This window comes from Nicotiana tomentosiformis, chromosome 8 (assembly GCF_000390325.3).
Source record: "Nicotiana tomentosiformis chromosome 8, ASM39032v3, whole genome shotgun sequence".
NCBI lineage: Eukaryota > Viridiplantae > Streptophyta > Magnoliopsida > Solanales > Solanaceae > Nicotiana > Nicotiana tomentosiformis.
The window spans coordinates 88932290-88955169 of NC_090819.1; the positions used below are offsets into that span (position 1 = coordinate 88932290).

At 39.0% G+C, this 22880-nt stretch overlaps 1 protein-coding gene across 1 annotated transcript; it reads right to left on the bottom strand.

Annotated features, from left to right (window-relative positions):
* Nucleotides 1-1032: 1032 nt before the first annotated feature.
* On the bottom strand, nt 1033-7898 carry LOC104095181 (putative N6-adenosine-methyltransferase MT-A70-like). The gene is made up of 7 exons (XM_009601235.4): nt 6605-7898; nt 6106-6204; nt 5413-5496; nt 4987-5342; nt 3156-3372; nt 2261-2340; nt 1033-1726 (listed from the first exon to the last, which is right to left on the bottom strand). Exons 1-7 carry the CDS (start codon nt 7733-7735, stop codon nt 1447-1449), a joined length of 2247 nt encoding a protein of 748 aa, XP_009599530.1. The 5' UTR covers nt 7736-7898; the 3' UTR covers nt 1033-1446.
* Nucleotides 7899-22880: the final 14982 nt, after the last annotated feature.

The following is a 22880-nucleotide window of genomic DNA, read 5'->3' on the forward strand; positions in this document are numbered from 1 at the left end:
CTATGCCCCAGTATATATGGAAAAGGAAAAGGGGAAAAAAGTAGAATCTATGAATAACGGTACAGTCAAGTGCCATCTAAAAAAAGTTAAAAGTTAATTCTGGACAGTAAGGTTCGAGGGAATAAAAGAAAAAATAAAGGAGAACAATAGGAAGTACAACAATAGGAAGTACAAATTTTAAGATTGAGCAAAATCTAGTAACTATGGGCAGCTTGGTACACTAACCTAACCTCTCACTATGTAACTGGTTTTTATCTTCTCTTTCATTTTTCCTATATTTCTGAGTCATCCCAAAGAAAAACTAAAGTATATCTACATGAGAGATAATAGTTAGATGGAGGTGCGAGGCTATAGCTCCAAATAGGGCAAAAAACCCCCACGAGACAATCCAATAACTATCATAGCACTGGACTTTGAAGATTTCAAGACTTGCCTCTTTTAACATTTTCCGAGAAAAGAAAAGCATTTCACAAGTTTAATAGTAACTCAAAAAGACAAAACATTGGTGCCCAATATTACAATTATAATGTTATTGTAGCATATGCATGCTAGCTGTAGCCAGCAATTCGCCGACAACACTTTGCACTTTCCTCGTGAAAAGGCACCAAGGGGTTGTTGAATTGAAAATCTTTATTAAACCCACAAGATAAGTGATGAAGGATTTAAACTTGGATATATAAATTGGCGAAATGTCATTTGCAGTGTGTTATAATATGAACAAAAAAAATTACATGTGTTGTTTACATAAAGTTTCATGACTTTGTTTAGTTAAACAAGATTTAAACAAAACATTAAATTAAAAAAAAATGCACTTCAAAATTAGTAAGATTCAAGATCAAGGAAAACAAAAGAAAAATAAAATGATATGAGTGTCAAATTGTACACCCAAAATCATATCCCAATTTTTTTTACAATTGAACATTACTCATAAAAATAACTTTTTATATAATTTAATATTGACCCAGTTAAAACTAAGTAATCTGGGTGTCAACACTAGGAGGGGTTCAGTTGAGTGCTTCCAATGGAAAACCATACAGAAAAGTGGTAAACTGCAGTAGCCAGAAAAAGAGTAGGTGTCTGATCATTCTTGAGCTATGACGTAGATTACACTTGCAACCCAACACTCAGGTCAGGGCAGCCACTCACTCAGGGATACATGTCCTAACAAGTTAAATGTATATGACACAATACCTAATCTTCAGCAAACAACAAACAAGGGAGTATTACATTCTATCAACCTACTATTCTTAAGACTGCTGTTAGGCTCTTTTTTATGGGCTAATGAAGGCACATTGTGACTCGTCCTGCCACCCGAAAATCTTAATGGAAGTAATACTCCACACCCATTTGCAAAAAGCTTGTCGGAGACAGGTAGAAATAGGCAGGGCAAAACTACGTGGACTACCAAGTGTTACAGGAAAATAACTAGTTCTTGAAACAAAGTTATTAGCTTGCCATCTCCACATCGCTTTTTACTGCTTTTCCTTCAGCTGCACAGGCTGCCTCTGAAGCTGTGGCCTCAGCGAACTGGGTCCCTGCAGTCTTTAGTTCCCCTCCTGCAAATGCATTCCTCATTTGATTAGAATTTGAATCTACTTCCATTGCGGACGCCCTTGGAGGTGATGCAGGTTGCACCTCCACATCTGGATATGCAGCCTTGAACCGCGCCCTAAGCCCTTCATCAACTAATCGTACCCCTTGTAGTTGGTTTCCAAGTGCCATCCACCTGATACATTTATGGATCGTTATATTGAGAATTTATCTTAACTAAGTGCAATGGAAAAATATGATGATATTAAGTCATTTCTCTACGAATGATGTCTAATGATGTTTACTAATTACTCTCTTCACTAACAAAAAACTCGTGAGAATCTCTGTTTTTCTCTTTTTTGGGAAGAACATACAAGAGAAGAGAATTAATTAGTATTCCACTAAATATGGGGATATTATCAAGCTTTTATTTTTAAAATTAAAAAAGAAAAAAAGACTTTCTTCTATTGTACTAACACTGACCCACAAACCTAATATTTCAAGCAGAAAGGACTAATTTTTGACATCACATATGGTAGGATCATATTATTATGTTCTAAGATGTGATAGAGGAAGTACTTTAAATCAAGAACATAAATTATTAGTAGAAGTTAGAAGCCCAAATCAGTTCCCTCCATATGTGATTGTGCGGGTGCAACATTCTTAAAACCATGTTTAATAGTTTCAGACTTTCAGTTGAAGAATAGCAAGTAGATCAAGAAATGCATACCCAGCATGAACATTGTGCATCCGAGCAAATAACTCCAACTTTCTTGTCCTTGGACTAATTCTTTCGAGCAAAGGATACATCTAACATGTCAAAGCAAAAGCATAGTTTATGTATAACCCAACAACAGGGCAAAGTATCAAGAAAAAATAAGAATAGATGCTAAAAGAGTACTCCCTCCGTCCCAATTTGTTATACGGATTTCAAGAGTCAAACTTCTTAATTTTGACCATGAATTCGAACATAGAATATTAAAGTTTTTTGAAATAAAAATTACATATTTGAAAACTACATAAAAAGTACTATAAGTCACGATAATTAACAATTCAAAATATTCAAAAGGCATATGCAAAAAACCGTGGTCAGAGAAAAAACTCGTTTGACTCTTGAAATCCGAATTGTTTCAAAAAATTGGGTTTGACTCTTGAAATCCAAATTGTATCAAACAAATTGGGTTTGACTCTTGAAATCCGAACTATATCAAACAAATTGGGACGGAAGGAGTAACATAGAATCACGACCACTAAACTTAACGTAACACTAAGGGTTGGGAAACAAGTTATCCTAGGATTAATTATCCCGGGATTAGTTATCCTGGTATTGTTATCCCACCCTCCCATAAGGATAAAAATAACACTACAATCCCGGGATAACTAATCCCGGGATTAGTTATACCGCGATTTTATCCCAGCCAAACGAGGGATAAACTCATCTCAACTTTAATCCCGGCATTAATTATTCCTTATCCCTTGTACCAAACGAGCCCTAAGAGTACAGACATTTTATAAAATTAGGCTATTGCATGAACACCAATAAACGTGTCTGCGCTTTGAAGCTTTCAGTTTCTAGCTCTTTTTTTCTTTTCCGAAAAGAATAGAAGAATCTAAATTTTTCTCACCTCATCTGGCTTACGACTCGTTTCCCGAACCTCTGCTACAATGACATCAGTATCAATATTCCTGTTTACCTCTGGATTTCCCTTTATTCCAACAAGGCAGTGTTCCTTGCTGTGATTGAGCCAATGGCCTGTCCGACCAGTTCTGATGATTCGCTGAAGTTGATTGGTCTTAACCCAAATGATTTCCTCAACACGTTTGTAACCCCAAAGTTCTAAACTGCAAGAATGGTATCAATGTAATGGAACTTAGCAGTCATAACTTTTTTATTCACAGAGCAGGAATTACATAATTTTAAAACATAAAACCAAATGATGACGTGAGTCTTCAGAGTTCTCTCAACTTCACCACAAACTAGAACAAGTAAAATTTGCCCCAAGGTTAACAACGCAAGCTCCTATGTATTTTTTTAAATAAGCTTCTAGTGCTTGGTTCAATAATTTAAAGAAACATTCCGACTAGCCTATTCAGTAATTAACAATTCATATCTCAGGCTCTCTTTTACCACTGAAATTACTACCGATACATAGCAAACTCTAAGCCCATCATCATGACAGAAACAACTCTTGAACAGATGGTATTGCGACAATACAAATAAGTAGTAGCCAACAAGCAGTTGTTAGTGACTGGCTTTGTGACAATCAACTATGCATCTTTTGATATTTTTTTTTATTTTTATAAGGTAACTATGCATCTTCTGATATTATTTTTTTCTTTTTGGATAAATCAAGTAATCTCAAACTTGTTCCAAACTGTTAAATTATTGAATTGTGTGACCCTCTCTTTAAAAGCTTAAGCTATTAGAGAAGGGTTTTTTTTTTTTAAGAAGCAAGAAGTTATATTGCTTGCACCAAGAGGATGCAATGATTACAAAAACAAAAAGGGGACACTTTCATTTATTTGTTTGCAAAAACACCTCCTCACATGTGGACCTAACTCTTGTTCCAAGCACATAATATATTTGATGACGGCTCTCAGCGAGACTCAAATCTAGGACCTCTGCCTCATCTAGTACCACATTTAATTGTTTGACCAATCATCCAAAACTTAAGGTAAGAGGTGAGTGTCCCAGCACATTTATGGACCATTTTGTCTGCCTTTTTATATCCAATGTGAGATACTACCTACCCTCTCGTACGTGTAAGCCGGTATTGGGGGTTCACACATAGACCTTAATGCTGATTGTGTGAGAATAGGTTCGCCAAAGATTGGGCGTGATTTCATGATAAATAATTGAAATGTATGAACATTTCATCTAGAAGTTTAAGTTATTAGAGAACCTTGGAGACCTGGGTTCAAGTTCTAGAAGAAACAAAATAAACTATGTGATTCCTTCTCATGATCTGCCTAAACTTTGATGGGCTGAGTTACTATCGGTGCTAGTGGGAGGTAGTATGTACACAGTGGAATAGTCGAGGTGGACGCATACTAGCACGGACACCATCATCATTAAAAAAAGATTTTAAGTTAATGGAGAGATACACTTCAATTTATTTATTTGTTTGCAACACAAACAATTGGAAGAAAGAAAAGAAATGCTTTTTTAGCCTATGCCCCATTGTTATAGGATCCCCATTACTTACATCATTTCAACAACCAAAAAAGCTAAGAATTATGTTATCACCACTAATAATGATGTTCCACAAGAATGATAGTCAAGTCACTCACTAATAATAATGACATTTCACAGAACAAACTATCAAAGAGCCTTCCATGTTATGCAGCGTCATACTACAGATTGTACACATCTAAGTCAAGCTATACCTGTCTACTTTTGTTATCACATAGCAGAGAAGATGTTTTATAGATTGAGATAGAGGGAAGAACTCTAACCATTCCCGCCCAAGCTCCATGGCACGTCCAGTCACCCAAAGGAATATAAGACCATCAGTTTGCAGTGCAGGGACATTTAGAGTGCGCATTTCATCATCAGCCATTGTCCCATAAGGCAATTCCATATGAATATCCCATGGTGGGTCAGCCATTATAATTCCAAACTGCCCTAAAATATCCACTCTAAATGACCGTATGTCACAATTAATCCATTGTGGTTCACCAAGCTCTACTTCTGAACAGTAATGAGCACGCTGAGGCTTCAAAGGCTTCGGAGGGGGCAAGGTAGCTGCTCCCATCATCAGGGGTGATACATCTGGTGTCGAGTCAAGCTCATAATGGACATATTTGCATGTCTGCCAATAAGATGAGTGTAATTAATCTATTTGCAAATCCTTGGGTAAACAAGTTAGTCATGGAAATTACCTTCATGTGACGGCAAGTATCAAGAAAAGAGCAATCACCTAAGTTGACATCAGTATGCACAGCAATTATTCGCCGAAAATGAACCTAAAATGCATCATAATAAAGTTATCGTATCAATCTGAAATAAAGGTAATGATTAACAAGTGCTTTTAAAAGGCAGAAAACGCAAAAAAACGGCGGGATCCATGGAGCTTGAAGCACATGCTTCTTTAAAGGAAGTGCAAAATTTACAGAAAATTAAAAATATCATACATATATGAATTAGTACAATGATAATCAAAATTCCAATAAAATAACTAATTTTGACTTCCAATATGCTACAATGACGATACCAATCCACCTCCTCAAAGTTGAGAATCAAAGAATCCACTATTTCTCGTTGGGTCAATTTCTGTGTCTCCCCACATGTGGGAATATACTAGGTATGTTGTTGTTTGTTGTCAATTTCTGTGTCATTGTTTGAATTGCACACTTAGCTGAAACCCGTAGCTTCACCCATGAAGCGACAACCCCTCGCTTCACATCACTTTAAGTTACAAAGCAATGGCTTTTAATAACATTGTGATTAACACCATCTACAATCTTCATTAATGGTTAGGATTACTATTCTATGTTCGAAACAAATAACAAATTCAGAACTCTAATTGTCATAAGATATTTAAAGCAGTGACACCTAAAATGACTTGGTCTAACCTTATCACAAGCAATATAGGAACCAGATTGGCGTCGACAATCTTCCTTTGTTAAAGCTGAACAATATTCCTTCACCTGGGAACCACCTTTGCTTTTGAACTGAAATAACATTCATATAAAAAGTCACCAATTAATATGAGATAATGTGCTACAAAAGTTTTGGGAAAGAAACAAGAGATGAGAAAAGACGTGCAGCAGAGCAACATAGGAAATTCAATCAATATGGATAAGAGAACCCATTTCAACTAAAAGGCTACAAAACGAAGTCAGGGAGAAGAAGAAATGAATTTGGACACTACAATTGAAGTAGAAGTACGAAATTGCTGTGACTTAGCAAGTTTCACTTATTTCCATAATGCAATGTACCAAAGAATGCAAATTAATCAGCTCATGATATCTGCGATAACTTTATATTAGAAGTCAGCATCTATTTGTTCAATAAAATTATCAATCAAAGCATATGATGAGATGAAATCGATAAAGGTGGAATATCCAATACCCTTGCAGCGACGGCAGATTCCTTAGCGGTAGGTCGATGAATAAGGTCCAACAACTCCTCCCCGGTTTTCGATTTTTGCATTTCCTTAAAACTCTTTTTATTCAACATATTCTCTAAATCCTTCATATCATCTTCTTCTGTCCTAGGTTTCAAAGCAATAGAATTTCCTCCTCCTACAAACCCACCATTTGGCCCCATTGGTGGTCTAGGCATCGGAGGCGGAACACCAACACCTCTAGGCATCCCCATCATACCCACCATACCTCTATGCCCACCTCTCGGACCCATATTGCCGGGAAACATAGCTGTCATCCCCTGCATATGTGAATGCTCCCACATTTCACTCATTGCCCTTCCCATTCCCATAAATCCTCCATTATCACTTCCTCTTTTCACCATTTCCTGATTATTATTATTATTATTCCGATTACCTCCACTTACACTACTACCCTCATTTTGCTTACTTTCGGGCAACTCTTTCAATAACCTAGTCCTATCAATATTCAACACCATAACCCTAGATTTTCCACTAACAACAAAATTCTCCAATTCTACACAAGCATTATCCTCCGCCATTGATTTCAAAGCCATTTCCACAGCCATTATTGGCCCCGACTCCCCTCCGAGCTCCCTAATTGCCGCCTTTTCAGCAGCCGTATGCGACTGATCATTCTCTAACTTCCTTAACAAAGTAGACGAATCAATAGCCGTAAACGGCACTCTCTCTAACAAACACACTGCAACCATCGCCCTTACGACGGACAACGGTCCCCCGCATTCATCAATTACCATTTTATCCCTCTCATTAACGCTTCCAGAAGCTTCCGAAATAGGTTTTGCGGGTGCACCACTGCTAGAATTGGGGTTAATCTTCGGGGGGACGAGTAAATTAGGGTTAGGGTTAGGGGTATTAGGGAGGGGGTTGGGTAAAGGGGTAAATGGTTTCCCATTGAAGGACGAAATGGTCTTGAGAGAGAGGTCGAGTGAAGAGACGATGTCGGGAACCAGGGTTTGTAAAGAGGCGATGAGTTCCAATTGAGCATTGTGTAGGGTTTGTATTCGGGTTTCGTGTTGTTGCCGGAGCTCCTTCACGGCGGCGATTTCGTCGGTGCCGTCCGAGTGAGTTTCCATTGTTGATATTTCTTTCAATCTTAGCTTCAGATGGCGAGGTTTAATTATCAGTGGGAAGGGTTTCTGTGAGGGGTTTTTGCTGATTCTTGTACATAATTTTAAAATATTTTAAAGGATAAATTACACTAACCACTCCTATTATATGACTCAACTGCAAACATAACCTTTATGTTTTTAGATCTAATTTATTCTTCATATATTATGAAAATACTACTTACTATATATATATTAATTTTAATAATACAATTTCCTTTTTACAAGGGTATTAGGTATTAAGATTTTAAAAAAAACACTTATTTCCACTTTACATGTGTCATTTGTGCGGGCGCAAAAGAGTTCAATATGTGCACATATCTTTCATGGAACAACTTAATTTCAATAATCAAATGCTGTTATGCAATTTATCAAATTTGGATTAACGTAATAATTTGATTCCTGGTTTTGTATACTTGCGTTTCAAAATGTGTTAATTGAGCGTGTAGCTACGTTTATTGATGTTTTATACATCAATGTCACAAGAGAGGTTGATTTGTATGGTGTCTAATTTTCGCGTGCACTAATTATAAAAGGACCTGGTTCTTCAAAGTGTTCCTTATACTACTGTTGCGGAAATAGTAAATGCGAAAAGTAAAGAACACAAGTATTTTTACGTGAAAAATACCCGGCTCAAAAGGTAAAAAACCCACGACCTACTACTCAGTAGGATTTTCCCCAACACTTCACTAAATCACCGAGCCAAACAGCATTTACAAAACTCTTTGTAAACCTAAGGATTAACTTTAATCCCGTTGTGGCAACCAGCCTCTAACTGTTGCGACAACTTCAAGTTAACTCTAACTTGAATACTCAGAGTACCTAATATAATTGCTTCTAGATAAAGGTGAAAGGTACAACTTGAAAACACCCACTACAATTGATCTAGAATAAAAGACAGACTCTTGGAACTGGTTCTTCTATCTGGTTCATGTAGTTTCAGGTTCGCACGCTTGAATCACACAAGAATTGCTTGCAAAATGCGTTGCTATTTTGCTCTCAATTCACGTTTAACTTCAGCGTTTATGCGTGCCTGTAGAATGAGAACATCCTGCAATATATAGAATTAGTAGAATGGGAAATAACTAGAGTTCTAATGCTACTCTTCCTTGGTGGAAGAGTTCTAGTTATCTTCAACTTCTAACTCCTCCCTTATCTTGGATAAAGTTCTCTTCGAGTAAGGAGTCCTTATCCTTATCATTTATGCAACCTTTTCGATCAGGAGATATCATATATAACAACTTGAGCTTATTTCCTTCACGTGCATCCCTTATGCTCGAATCTACCCGTGTATGTATACAATGTGTATGGACCTGGTTCATGCTGGAGTTCCTTTGTCAATCATCAAAACAAACTTCACTTGGGCCAACAAATTCCCACTTTTTGACGATGACAAACTCTGTGCTTTTCATAAGCATAGGCCCTGTATCAACTTAGCTCAACATCAACACAATGTTAGAACACTTTCCATTTTAAGGTCACAAGTCATCAAGAACCAGGTTCATTAGGTTATAAACATTGTAATCCAATGGAAAAAGCACTATCTTCCCCCTTTTGGCATCATCTAAAAGTTGCATAATTATGTTAGATAACCAGATTTTAATAGAAATTATTCATGGCCACTGGGGCTACTTCAAATGCAATCATGGAATCAAGTATCATTTATCAATCTAATGATATTAGCCATCTAAAAAGCATCAAGAAACAGTTAGAGCACAAAAACAGTTAATTATCATTGATACTTAGTCATCCACAAACATAAAGAGAAATAAAAACACTGGATCATGAGCAAAAGAAACAAAAAAATCTCATTCGGGTCACTGGTTGGTCTAAATAGGCTAGGAAGGTCTTAAGGCTGGGAATGACCAGGTTCTTGGTTCTTGGCTTGAAGCAGTTTCAGCATATCCTGAAGAATGCCATCATTCTTCTCATTTTCTTTTGCAAGCTCAGCTCTGAGAGCATCTATTCTCAGCTTCTACTTCTGCCAACCTCTTCTTTTGCCTTTCAATTTCAACATCCTTAGCCCCACTCTCCTGCACAAAGGCTCGCACTTTGTTGTTCACATGTACCTTTTTGGATGAACCAGCTTCTTTGGGAGTGGTGTGGACTTCATAGTCACAAACAGTCAATGTGTTTGCCCTAAAGTGATCCTTGCTTGTACCAACCTCCCATTTCTTGATGGGTACCTTAAAGTGTGCGAGTACAGCCGTGAGAATGAACCCATAGGGTATGACATGAGATTTGGTGCCAGTCAGAACCCTATCGAGAAGCTGGATGATGAATCCAGGCCAATTTATTTGCCTCTCACTGTCCAGACATTCCATAAGGACCAGGTCCATGAATGTGGAAATGTGACTCCTTTCTTGCCTAGGCAGCACAACTTTGTTAACAAATTCGAACAACACTTTGTGGGGTGGCTTCATCTCACTTTTGTACACAGCCTTGGGCTCAAGCTCTTCTTCATTGTCACCAAACTTTCTTGTAATGGCAAGGGCAGTAGGGAGATTCTCTAGACTTGGCCATTTGAGTTTCTTGTAGTCATTGTACCCTGCAGCAACCACACCCAAGATCTCTCCCAGTTCTTTGTCATCAAAACTTACTGTCACCCCTTCACCACACTGGTGACTCTACCACTTTTGATCTCACAATTTGCCATGAACTCAACTATCTCAGTTCTGGCAAGCTTTCCATCCAACTGAAGGACCATGTCCTTCCATCCTTGCAATTGTAACTTCTCCAGCAGCATTAACATACATTCCTCCTCCAAGTCCCTGAGGAGTCTACATTTCAAGATGGTTATCTTTCCAAACTTAACCATCTTGTCCTTCTCAGCATCAGATTCTTCTTCTTCTCCACTCCATTCTTCCTTCTCCACTACTTTCACTTTTCTTGATTTTAATGCAGACCTAGTTCTTTTAGTCAAAGTAGATGGCTCCGCAGACTTTGTTTTTGAAACAGACTTCTTTGTGGAAGTCCTGGCTTTCCTTGCCTTTGGACTCACACCATCCATTTCTTCTGCTTCCTCTTCATCCTGAAAAACCAGGTCTATCTCATCAATTTCAACTACCTCAACAGGCTCAACCACCTTCTTCTTTCCCTTAGCAGTAGCTTTTCTCTTACTTTCTTCTAAGGCCTTTTCCAGCTCAGCCTCACTCTGCTTCTTTTGACTCCTTGTTGCTCTTCCTCTTATAGAAGAAGTCTCTACAGGGATAGACGAGGCAGCCTTTCTTTGCTTGTTTTCCCTAGCAGTACCAGGGACTTTAACTCTTGAACTTCTTTTCTTTGTACGATTGTAACTGTCATACACCTTTTTCAGTAAGTCTTCAAGGGGTTCCTGCTCAGATGGAACAGGTTCTTGAACCTTCTTCCCCAATCTAATCAACCCCTCAGCAACTTCTCTAGATCTACTTCCCTCTTTTTCTTTCACACCTTTTCCTTTTCCTGTCGATTCCTCGCTCCCTCCTTCCATAACCCCAATAGCGTCAGTCAAACCAACAGGAGTGGGTAAAGATTCAACCAATCCTTGTCCCATTCCCCTCATATTACCTTGAGCGCCCTCACTCTCCTTTTCTTTTTCCTTTTTATTTTTACCACCCATTTTCTCAGACTCAGCGGTCTCTACCCTAGTCATTTTTCCCACCAGAACAAATCTAGTTTCCAAATTTGCAGTAACCTTAGAGGTTACTTCAGATGTAACTTTAGGACCAGATTTTACCTGCTCTGTTTCAGATGAAACAATTTCTTCCCCCTCAGTTGCAGATTTGAAAGAGTCTTCAGATTTTTGGAATTCAACTCCCTGACTTGCCCTTAAATGCTTACTGATTTTCTTGAGTTGTTCTTTTCCAGCAACAACCTTGCGAGCCAGCATCTTGAACCTTCCTTTCTTAAAGATGGGTATGGGTGAAGGTGTGATGGATGGTGTGGGTGTTGTTTCCTTGGGTGGTGATGAAGGAATTTCAGAAGGGTTCACCATTTATGTGTTTGGGTATGAGAGAAGATGAATATGTTTATGTTTGGAAGATGAGAGAGGATTGAAAAGAATTTTGATGGCTTAGAGATTTGAAGTGAAGAAACAATTAAGGGCTAATCAATTTAAAGAGGTGGAGTTTAATTGGGTAACAACTATAATAGAATGTATGAGTCCACTAAACTGTATAGAGACATGGTCCTATAACAGTTCCCACAGAACTAGCTAATCTAACAGTAAGTAAATGACATAAGAGATTTTTACGTGGAAAAATCCATGCTCAAGGGGATAAAAATCACGACCTATACTGGTAGGATTTCAACTTCACTACTGAGCAATCTTTAGATTATAACATATAGCAACCTAGAAATTAAACTCTTAATCCCTCACTAACTTGCAATACACCTATTACAAGCCACTTTGCAATACACCTATTACAAAGACTTTAACCCATGACTAACTCTAATCACGACACAAGCTCTACAGGTTTGTGGTTTTTGAGGTTCATAATTTAAGCTCCTAGATAAGCAAAGTAGGAATTATAATAAATAACAAATACAAAGATACAACTCAACTAAGGACATACAAAAGACTTGTTATGGAACCGGTCCGTAGTAGTGTTGCACTTTGTTCTTGATGCACTTGTGACTTCAATGCTGGATGATCAGATCTTGAATGCTTTTGTGAATATCACAAGTGTTCAAGTGATGTTTTGTTGTAATGCTTCTTGTTAATATCCTTTGAATGACATCACTTAGATGATGTAAGCACTTGGTTGCTAAAAAGCCCTTCCCAATGGGAAGTGACTGCTGCACTGTTTCTGCACTGTAGCATGTACAGTGCAGGCAGTCATTTTCCAACTGTAGAGTTGACTTTGTACTGGTGTCAGGAAAATCCAAAGGGATCAGCTCCCTGAGTTGATTCTTTTTCTGTCTGAAGTCATACATCACACATTAGCTTGAGTCCGTTGATAAAGATATATACCAAGTGTACATCAGGTCCTTTATCTGGTTCTTAATAATAAGTTTGTTATATCATCAAAACATAAATTTAAGATACTTTAAACCCATCAATTTCTCCCTTTTTGATGATGACAAACTTAAAAATTGAAAACCATTTGTAGAACATAATTAACCAGATAAAGTACCAGGAACTTCACAAGTTCCCCCTGACTTTATGCTTCCCCCTTACTCAGATGCCCCTGCTTCAATTTTTCTTCCCCATTTTGGCATCATTAAAAATACATAAGCAAGTAATCAGCATAAAGAAGTCTAGCCCAGCTAACTCCTGCCACATGTGTGTACACAACATGATAGAAAAGAGAAGCAGAAAAACACAAGCATTTAACAGCAAAAACAGAGTCTTCATTGATTTATAAGACATAAGCCTCTGCCAAGAAAGCAGAGGCAAGTTTGGACTGTTGAAAGAGGAAGCAGTTCAAGTGAAATCCATCCACATCACAAAAAAAAAAAAAAACTACCACAAGTCATCAAAACAAAAGAGAGAAACTTGACACTGGTCACCGGAAGATATTCCTAAGGAGCACTAGAGGAAGAAGGCTTGGAGGAGGCCACAAAAGTGTTGAGAACAAGGTCTATTCGAGCATTTGCGGACATCTGCTCTGCGAGCAATTTCTCTCGCAGGTTCTCCACCTATTGCCTGAGCTCAGCATTTTCTTTTGACAGACGAGCAACTTCTTCACTTGATGAACTGGAAGGTCCTGGTGCCCCTATAGCCTGACTTAGCTGAGTCTCAAGAATGGCATTCCTTGCCTTCAGCTTACTGATATCCTCTATAACACTATTATGGGCATTGATCAGCTGGGAGATCGTCGAAGTACTGCCCATTCCTCCAACCTTTCAACACATTCACATTCCTCCAGTGTAATTTTCGAGAAGGTCTGTTTCCTGGTTCCCATCTTGGGCTGTCCTAAGGGCACATTAAAGAACTCGAAGACACGTGCGAGAAGAAATCCATAAGGGAGTCCATGGTTCCCATCCTTGAAATCTACCACTTTCTGCATATGTTCAATCATAATGGTAGGCAAATTGATAGAGTGGAACTCATCCAATGCTTCCATTAAGTATAGATCAGACCGGGATGTGATGGACCTTCTCTCAACAATTGGTACACAGGAAGCAGAGCCTTCTTGTGTACCCGTTCCCCATGTTGAACAACGTTTTCTTTCACAATGGCGCTCCTAAAATTAGAGCCATAAGTACCTCTCACAGATGACAACCCTTCAGATGGAACCTTGAGAATGTCCCCAAACACAGTAACATCCAATACCATATCCACTCCATTCACTAAAATACAGATGTGGTCATCTTCAACAGTGAAGAGGTCGGCATAGAATCTTTTGACCTCATCCTCATATACTTTGGCCACATTCTCTTTGAACAGATGGCCCCACTGCTGAAATTCCACCATCTCAAGAATTTGTCTCATACCCGCCATTTCAGAAATCTCTGGGTCAAAAGTGTGACCCCACAGTACTTTTTGATGTCTCAACCTTTCTTGCCCTAGTACACTTACACTTTTCACCCTTTTTGCAGAACCGGGTTCCCCAATAGTTTCCAACTTCCTTTTGCCAGACCTGCTAATGGACTTGCCCTTACCACTTGATGTTACCAGAATATCATCATTAGATACAGATTTTTCCTCCACAACTTGCTTAGACTTGACACTACCTTTCACAAACTTTTTACTTGGTTTTTCAACAACTTCCTTTAAAGCACTCTCAACAGATTGTTTCTTTTTCTGAGATCTCTCAACCAGGGAACTTGGTTCCTCCTAACCATCCTCATCCACCTCTACTACTGGAATATTTTTGTCACGCACAATTTCCCCTTCCTTCATCAGCCTCTTCTTCTTCTTCTTGCTACTCATTCTGCTTTTCTTCAGGGTAGACTCAAAAGCTTCCTTCTTTTGCAACTTTGTGGTAGGTCGCTTAGAAGGGGGCTCAGGAGTGACCATGGACTTTCTAATCTTGAAGCGAGCACTGAGAACCACATCATCCTGATCATCCTCATCACTAGGTCTCACAACAGGAGGGATAGACTCCAACGGCTCAGCGTCAAAGTGAGGAGAAGGAGCAGGGTCAAAGCTGACCTGGGAAGATGATTCCTCACATGTTTCCTCAGGGAGGGGATCAGGTTCATCAGTAGGGTTCCCAGTAGCTTCTTCGGGTACAGGTGGTTCAAAGAGCACCATTGTTTCTTTTTCTCCTAAGAGCGGGGTCCTTTCCCCCTGAGACTCAGGCATGGTAGAAGGTCCTTCATTCACCAGTCCCTCAGCAGTAATGGCCAATATGTTTTCAGTGGCCTGCTTTTCCTGAGACTCTATGGGAGAAACAATGTCCAAGACTGGAGAACTTATGTACTGATCAATATCTTCCTCAAAAACCCTTTTTCTTGTTGAGTTTCACCCTCTTTTTCATCCTTGTTCTGGTTTTTGAGAGTATCAGGCAACAAAGAAGAAACAATGTCGACTTTTGAGGCTTTTGAGTCCTTAAAACTTAATGAAGGAATAGGGTCAGATGGAGTGGTGAGAGAGATAAGAGGTGAAAGGGAATCAGGTTTGGATATATCGGTGTCAGTAATGGTGGAAGAGGGTATTTTTGGTAGTGTTTCGAAGGTGGCAGATGAGTCGAAGATGTTACCTTCCAAGGTGGGTAGGGTAGCTTGCTCTTCAGCCATGGTAGATAGTTAGATTGAAGATTCTGGAAGGATGGAGAGAGAGGGGGATGATCGCTCAAGGTTATGAATGAAGGGGTTTTAAGGATGGAAAGGATAATTATGAGGGAAGAGAGAAACGGGTTCTGAAACGGCGGTAGGTTTGTGGGACGATGCACCGTTGCAGAAGGAAGTGAAAAGATTTGAAAGAAAAGACGTGATATACAAGGTCTGAAAAGGTGGATGACGTGGATGTTACTTTTGTTTCTTTTGAGATACGCATGAGATAAACACAAGACTACTAACCTGTGGTACAAGAACTAGGTTCCTGACCGGCCTTTTTTTTAAAAAAAAAAAAATTTTAACTCTCTTTTGCTGCTCATGCATTGTTCCTTCAGCTTCTATAATCATCATGCGTGTCTACCTGCAACGGAATAGAAGTGAGTTAAGCTTAGCCAGAAAACACTTTAGCTAGATTTACATGAATGTAATTTTCATAACCACAGGGAAGGGAATCAGGTTCTCAATTTGGCTTGATTAACCCTAATGCCATCCTGTTTCTCTCAAAAAATTCCCTGCTTAGAGCTTTGGTGAAGATATCTGCAATTTGGTCTTCTGTACTACAGAAGTTCATGCAAATAAGCCCCTTCTCCACGTTGTCTCTAAGAAAATGATGTTTCACATCAATGTGCTTGGTTCTCTTGTGTTGGACCGGTTTCTTTGCCATGTTGAGTGCACTGGTGTTGTCATATAACAGAGGTACACAGTCAGTGTATACCCCAAAATCCTCCAATAGTTGATGATCTACAAGAGCTGAGCACAGCAGGACGCTACAACAATATATTCTGCTTTAGCTGTTGAGAGAGCTACTGAATTTTGCTTCCTTGTACCCCATAAAATCAGACAGGATCCTAGGAAATGAGCCATTCCAGATGTGCTCTTCCTATACACAAGGTAACCTACATAGCCAGCGTCAGCATAACCAACAAGATTAAAGTTGTCACCTGAAGGATAATACAGAACCAGGTCTTGTGTTCCCTTAAGATATCTCAGAATCCTTTTAGCATCGTTTAGATGAGATTCCTTGGGATTTGATTGAAACCTTGCAGATAAACCCACACTGAATACAATATCTGGCATGCTGGCAATGAGGTAGAGGAGTGATCCAATAATGCCTTGATACATTGTTTGATTTACAGGAGAGTCAGATTCATCCATGTCTAGCTTAGCGGTAGTGGCAATGGGGGTGTCAATCACCTTTGATGCTTCCATATCAAACCTCTTCAAAAGCTCCTTGATATATTTCTGCTGACTAATACAAGTTCCCTTCGTGGACTGCTTCACTTGAAGACCCAAGAAAAAGTTCAGCTCCCCCATCATGCTCATCTCAAACTCACTTCCTATGAGTTTTGCAAATTCCTCACAAAGTGAGTCAGCTATTTCCCCAAAGATAATATCATCAACATATACTTGAACAATAAGCAAGTTCCTTCCTCGTTTCTTCAGAAACAGAGTGTTGTCAATTTTTCCTCTTGTAAAGCCATTTTCTAAGAGAAACTTTGACAACCTTTCATACCAAGCTCGAGGAGCCTGCTTCAAACCATACAATTCCTTGTCCAATTTGAACACATATTCAGGATATTTATGACATTCAAAACCTGGAGGTTGCTTAACATAGACTTTTTCCTTTAGAAAACCATTTAGAAATGTACTTTTGACATCCATTTGGAATAAGGTGAATTCCATATGTAATGCAAAGGCAATGAGAATTCTGATAGCTTCCATACGAGCAACTGGAGCGAAAGTCTCATCATAATCAATCCCTTCCTCCTAATTGTAACCTTGGACAACCAGCCTTGCCTTGCTCCTTGTAGTATTTCCATGCTCATTAAGCTTGTTCCTGAATCCCCACCTGGTTTATATGATGGTTCTATCTGAGGGTCTAGGTACCAGGTTCCATACTTTGTTCCTTTCAAATTGATGCAGCTCATCCTGTATAGCTGTGATCCAGTCTGCATCCTTCAAGGCTTCCTTAATATTTTTGGGTTTTATTTGGGAGAGGAAGGCTGAGAAGGCAAGTGAATTTCTGGCTTTTGATCTAGTTTGGACTCCAGAATCTAGGGGGGTTATTATATTATCGAGAGGATGAGAGCTTTTGTGTTTCCAATTTGGAACCTGAATCTCATTAGTGGAGGAGCTAGGCAATCCTGAATGGTTCCCTTGAATTCCTCTTTTTGCTGCTTGTGGGGTACTTTGAACTGCATCAGCTACTCTTTCTTCAGCTTCAGTGGTTGTGATGTGTGTACCTGGTTCCTCTTGAGTTGGAGAGGAAGAGGTTGCATTGCCTTCATTTGTCTCCTTTATTTGACTCATCATATCCGCCTTTCCATTTGCCATGTCAGTGATCTCTCCTAGAACCAGTAGTGGCTCACTGTCTTGATCATCCTTGTTGCTCTTCTCACCAGATGGAAGTGTCTCGTTGAAGATTACATGAACACTTTCTTCCACACACTGAGTCCTTTTATTGTAAACCTTGTAAGCTTTGCTTTGAGAGGAACACCCTAGAAAAATTCCTTCATCACTTTTGGCGTCAAATTTTCCAAGCTGGCCCTTTCCATTGTTGAGAACATAACATTTGCACCCATACGTTCTTAGGTGAGTCAGCTTGGGCTTCCTTCCATTGAGCAGTTCATAGGGAGTTTTGTTCAGGAAGGATCTGATCATGCACCTGTTCACCAAGTAGCAGGCTGTATTTATGGCTTCTGTCCAGAAGTTTTTGGCTATCCCACTATCAATAAGCATTGTTCTAGCCATATCTTCAAGGATTCTGTTCTTCTTTTCTACAACTCCATTTTGCTGTGGAGTGCTTGGAGCTGAGAATTTGTGGGTGATGTCATTTTCACTGCAGAATTCATCAAACTTGGCATTGTCAAATTCTATTCCATGACCGGATCTGATACAAGCCACTTTTGATTCCATTTTCACTTGGATTTTCTTGACAAAGGCTACAAACACTTTGAAGGTCTCATCCTTGGTTATGAGAAACAATGTCCAAGTGAATCTTGAGTAGTCATCTACTATCACAAAAATATATCTTTTTCCTCCTCTGCTTGGCACTCTCATAGGGCCACATAGATCTATATGAAGGAGTTTAAGTGGTTTTGATGTGCTGGCATCCTTCTTTGGCTTGAATGAGGATTTCACATGCTTTCCTATAGCACATGCATCACACACTCTGTGCTCCTTGAATTTGGCAATCCACGAACCAGGCCCTTCTGTATCAGCTTGTTCAAAAGAGAGAAGCTTGCATGTCCCAGCCTTCTGTGCCATAACTCTGCATCATCATCAACTGCTTTCAAGAAGCTCATATCACCACTTTGTAGGGACTCGAAATCAGCAACGTAGATGTTCTTGTATCTTTTGGCCACTAGTACCACTTCACCAGTTACTAGATTAGTAATTGTGCACACCTTTGACAAGAACTCCACCTTGTTTCCTTTATCACAGATTTGAGAAATACTCAAGAGACTATACTTCAGAGCATTTACATAGTACACATTCTCAATTGAGTGTGAGAGAGACTTTCCAACTTTTCCAACACCAAGAATGTGCCCTTTTTTCCCATATCCAAAGGATACATTCCCTCCCTGCAGGGCTTTTAGTGAAAGGAAGTCCATGGTATTCCCAGTCATATGCTTAGAGCATCCACTGTCTATAATCCATTGTTGACTGCTTCCTTTCACTGTTCCCTGCACAGATAAATCAAGGGTTAGATTTAGGAACCCAAACAAGTTTGGGTCCCTTGTAATGAGAAAAGGGATGAATGAGAGCTCTTCTAGTCCATGCAGGCAACATGCGTTTTTTGTGAGTGGCACCTGGTCCTCTTCCAGTAGTTACTTTTTCAGCAAAAACTTTATTTTTCTGAACAGACTGGACTCTGGTTTGGCAATTTTCCTTGAAATGCCCATTGTTCCCACAGTGGGTACAAAACCAGTTATCAGGTACAATGAGGTACTTGCTATGAGGGTTATAGGGAAATTTCTTCCTTTGGAACCCTATTCCCTGCATGTTTCCACCATTATTAAAGTACATGGCAGTAATAACATCTGAGGACCAGGTCCACTTAAGAGATTTCTCAAGATCATTTTTTACTTTCTCCAATTCTGCTTGAAGCTGCCTATTTTTCTCAAGCTCAGCACACAAACTAGTTTTCATATTATTTAACTCATTTTCAAGTTTAATATGTGCCTCACTAGCTACTTCCTTCCCCTTTTCAGAATTTCCAGGCCTACATTCTGCTTTAAGTCCCTCAATTGTTTCCTCTAGGTCTACGATTACCACTAAGAGATCATCTCTTTCTTGCTTAGTAATGGAAACTTTCTCCACTAAGGCATTCTTTTCTTTACTTAAGTTCTCTGTGGTTTCTTTCAAGTCAACTACAACTACCATTAAATCATCTCTTTCATGTTCTACACTAGCAATTTTTTCTGTTAGAATCTCCTTCTCATTTTTCAGATTTTCTATAGTTTCCTTCAGGTCAACTACACAAACCACCAAGTCATCTCTAATCTGCTCAGCATCTCCTAACTCTATGGTCAAGGCATCCTTATCACTCATAAGACTATGATATGCATCAATCAAGACATTAGCTAATGACATGATTTTCTTAGGAGAGTAGGATTTCAGATTCCTCTCAACATCCCTAAAGTTTATCTCATCATTGTCATCATCTTCATCATCATCTAACTGAGACATCAAAGCAAATATTGAGTCATATTCATTTGCTTTATTTTTAACTGCCATCATGGAACTATCACCTGCATCATTTTCTTTTTCTGATTCACTGGAGGAGTCTCCCCATGATGCAAGAGCTTGCTTCACAACATTGTCAGCTACGTTTTTTTCTTTTGAAGTGTTTGTTAGGAACCGGGCTCCTCTTGGCTGCTTTATCAGAGTTGTTCTTGAAATGCTCTTGCTTCAGAAGAGGACAGTCCTTGATGAAATGCCCTGGCTTTCCACACTTATGACAGAGGTCATAATTCTTTGGTTTGTTGGAACTGCCTCCCTTTGGTATAACTCCATTTATTCGAACCATTTTCTAAAACCTTCTGGTAAGGTATGCCATGTCACTATCCTCCTCACTGGAATCATTGTTTTCAGCTTTGAGTATCAAGTTTTTCTCCTTCTTTGGTTCTCTTCTTTCAATGTCCTTCTTTCTCTTTATCTCGTAGGTTTTCAGATTCCCAACTAGCTCGTCCATGGTCAATGTCTGCAGATCCTTGTCTTCAGTGATAGTATTCACCTTACTTTCCCAGGAGCTGGGTAAAACACTAAGAACTTTCCTCACGAGCTTGTTCCTAGGAATGATTTCTCCAAGAGAGTGTAGCTCATTTATAATGGAAGTGAATCGAGTATACATGTCTTGAATGGATTCATCATCCTTCATTCTAAAGAGCTCATACTCAGTGGTGAGCATATCGATCTTGGACTACTTTACTTGAGTAGTTCCGTCATGTGCCGTTTGTAAAGCTTCCCATATCTCCTTGGCAGACTGACAGGCTGAAATCCTGTTATATTCATCAGGTCCTATACCACACACCAAAATCTTTTTGGCGCGAAAGTTCTTCTCTACAGCTTTCCTGTCAGCGTCATTGTACTCCTTACTGGTTTTCGGCACCATTACAGCAGGTTCTCCTACCTTCTTTGTTGGGACATATGGACCATCACAAATAACATCCCATAACTCGGAATCTTCTGCCATTATGAAGTCATGCATTCGAGTATTCCACCACCCATAGTATTTACCGTTGAATCTTGGGGGCCTGTAAGTTGATTGTCCTTCCTCGAAGTTTGGTGGAGCAGCCATGGTGAGGATCCTCTCTAGGTGTTAACCTTTTAGAAAGAACCTGCTTTGATACCAATTGATAGAATGTATGAGTCCACCAAACTGTATAGAGACATGGTCCTATAATAGTTCCCACAGAACTAGCTAATCTAATAGTAAGTAAATGACACGAGAGATTTTTATGTGAAACAATCCCTGCTCAAGGGGATAAAAAAACCACGACCTACACTGGTAGGATTTTAACTTCACTACTAAGCAATCTTTAGATTACAACCTAGGAATTAAACTCTTAATCCCTCACTAACTTGCAATACACTTATTACAAGCCACTTTGCAATACACCTATTACAAAGACTTCAACTCATGACTAACTCTAGTCACAACACAAGCTCTACGGGTTTGTGGTTTTTGAGGTTCCTAATTTAAGCTTCTAGATAAGCAAAGTAGGAATTACAATAAATAACAAATACAAAGATATAACTCAACTAAGGACATACAAAAGACTTATTATGGAACTGGTCCGTAGTAGTGTTGCACTTTGTTCTTGATGCACTTGTGACTTCAATGCTGGATGATCAGATCTTGAATGCTTTTGTGAATATCACAAGTGTTCAAGTGATGTTTTGTTGCAATGCTTCTTGTTAATATCCTTTTAATGGCATCACTTAGATGATATAAATACTTGGTTGGTAAAAAGCCCTTCCCAATGGGAAGTGACTGCTGCACTGTTTCTGCACTGTAGCATGTACAGTGCAGACAGTCACTTTCTAACTGTAGAGTTGACTTTGTAGTGCTGTCAGGGAAACTCAAAGGGATCAGGTCCCTGAGTTGATTCTTTTCTGTCTGAAGTCATACAACACACATTAGCTTGAGTCCGTTGATAGAGATATATACCAAGTGTACATCAGGTCCTTTAGCTGGTTCTTAACAATAAGTTAGTTAGATCATCAAAATATAAATCTAAGATAATTTAAACCCATCAAACTACCTTTACAGAAGTTCAGAAGTTTAGAGGTCTAATCAATCTAGGAGTCAGTTTGAGGAGACGTTTGTGACTTTTCCTAGAATCTAGGCACTTATTGCGTTTTGGGACTTTTTTGAATGAAACTGGTTCATTTTGTCATGGATAAGCTCAAAGAGGTTAGGATTAAATGGGACTCTCCTCTTGATCATAATTCAAATATTATTATTCCAAAATATTCAGTGTGGAGAATACGTACCAAGTAATCTTGATGAACCAGGTTCTTCACTGAGAAATCTCTTGTGTAAGTCTGAATTTTCCAAAAAATTAGAGATAATATCATTGGAGATTAATGAGTCATTTTAGCACATGGAACAAGGCTATACTGATGAAAGTATGAGACTCAGCAAAGTCTAATCTAATTATGTACAAAAATTCACAATTTCTCTAACCAACTTTTGAGTTAGAACTGGTTCCTTTTAGGTGATCTTAATCATCCCTAATTCTAACTTGCTCCTTTCAAAGTGATCTCTACTTAGAGCTTTTGTGAAGATGTCAGTTATTTGCTTGTCAGTAGCACAAAATTCCACAGTGATCAAACCCTTCTCATAGTTGTCCCTTAAAAAATGATGTCTAACATCTATGTGCTTAGTTCTCTTATGATG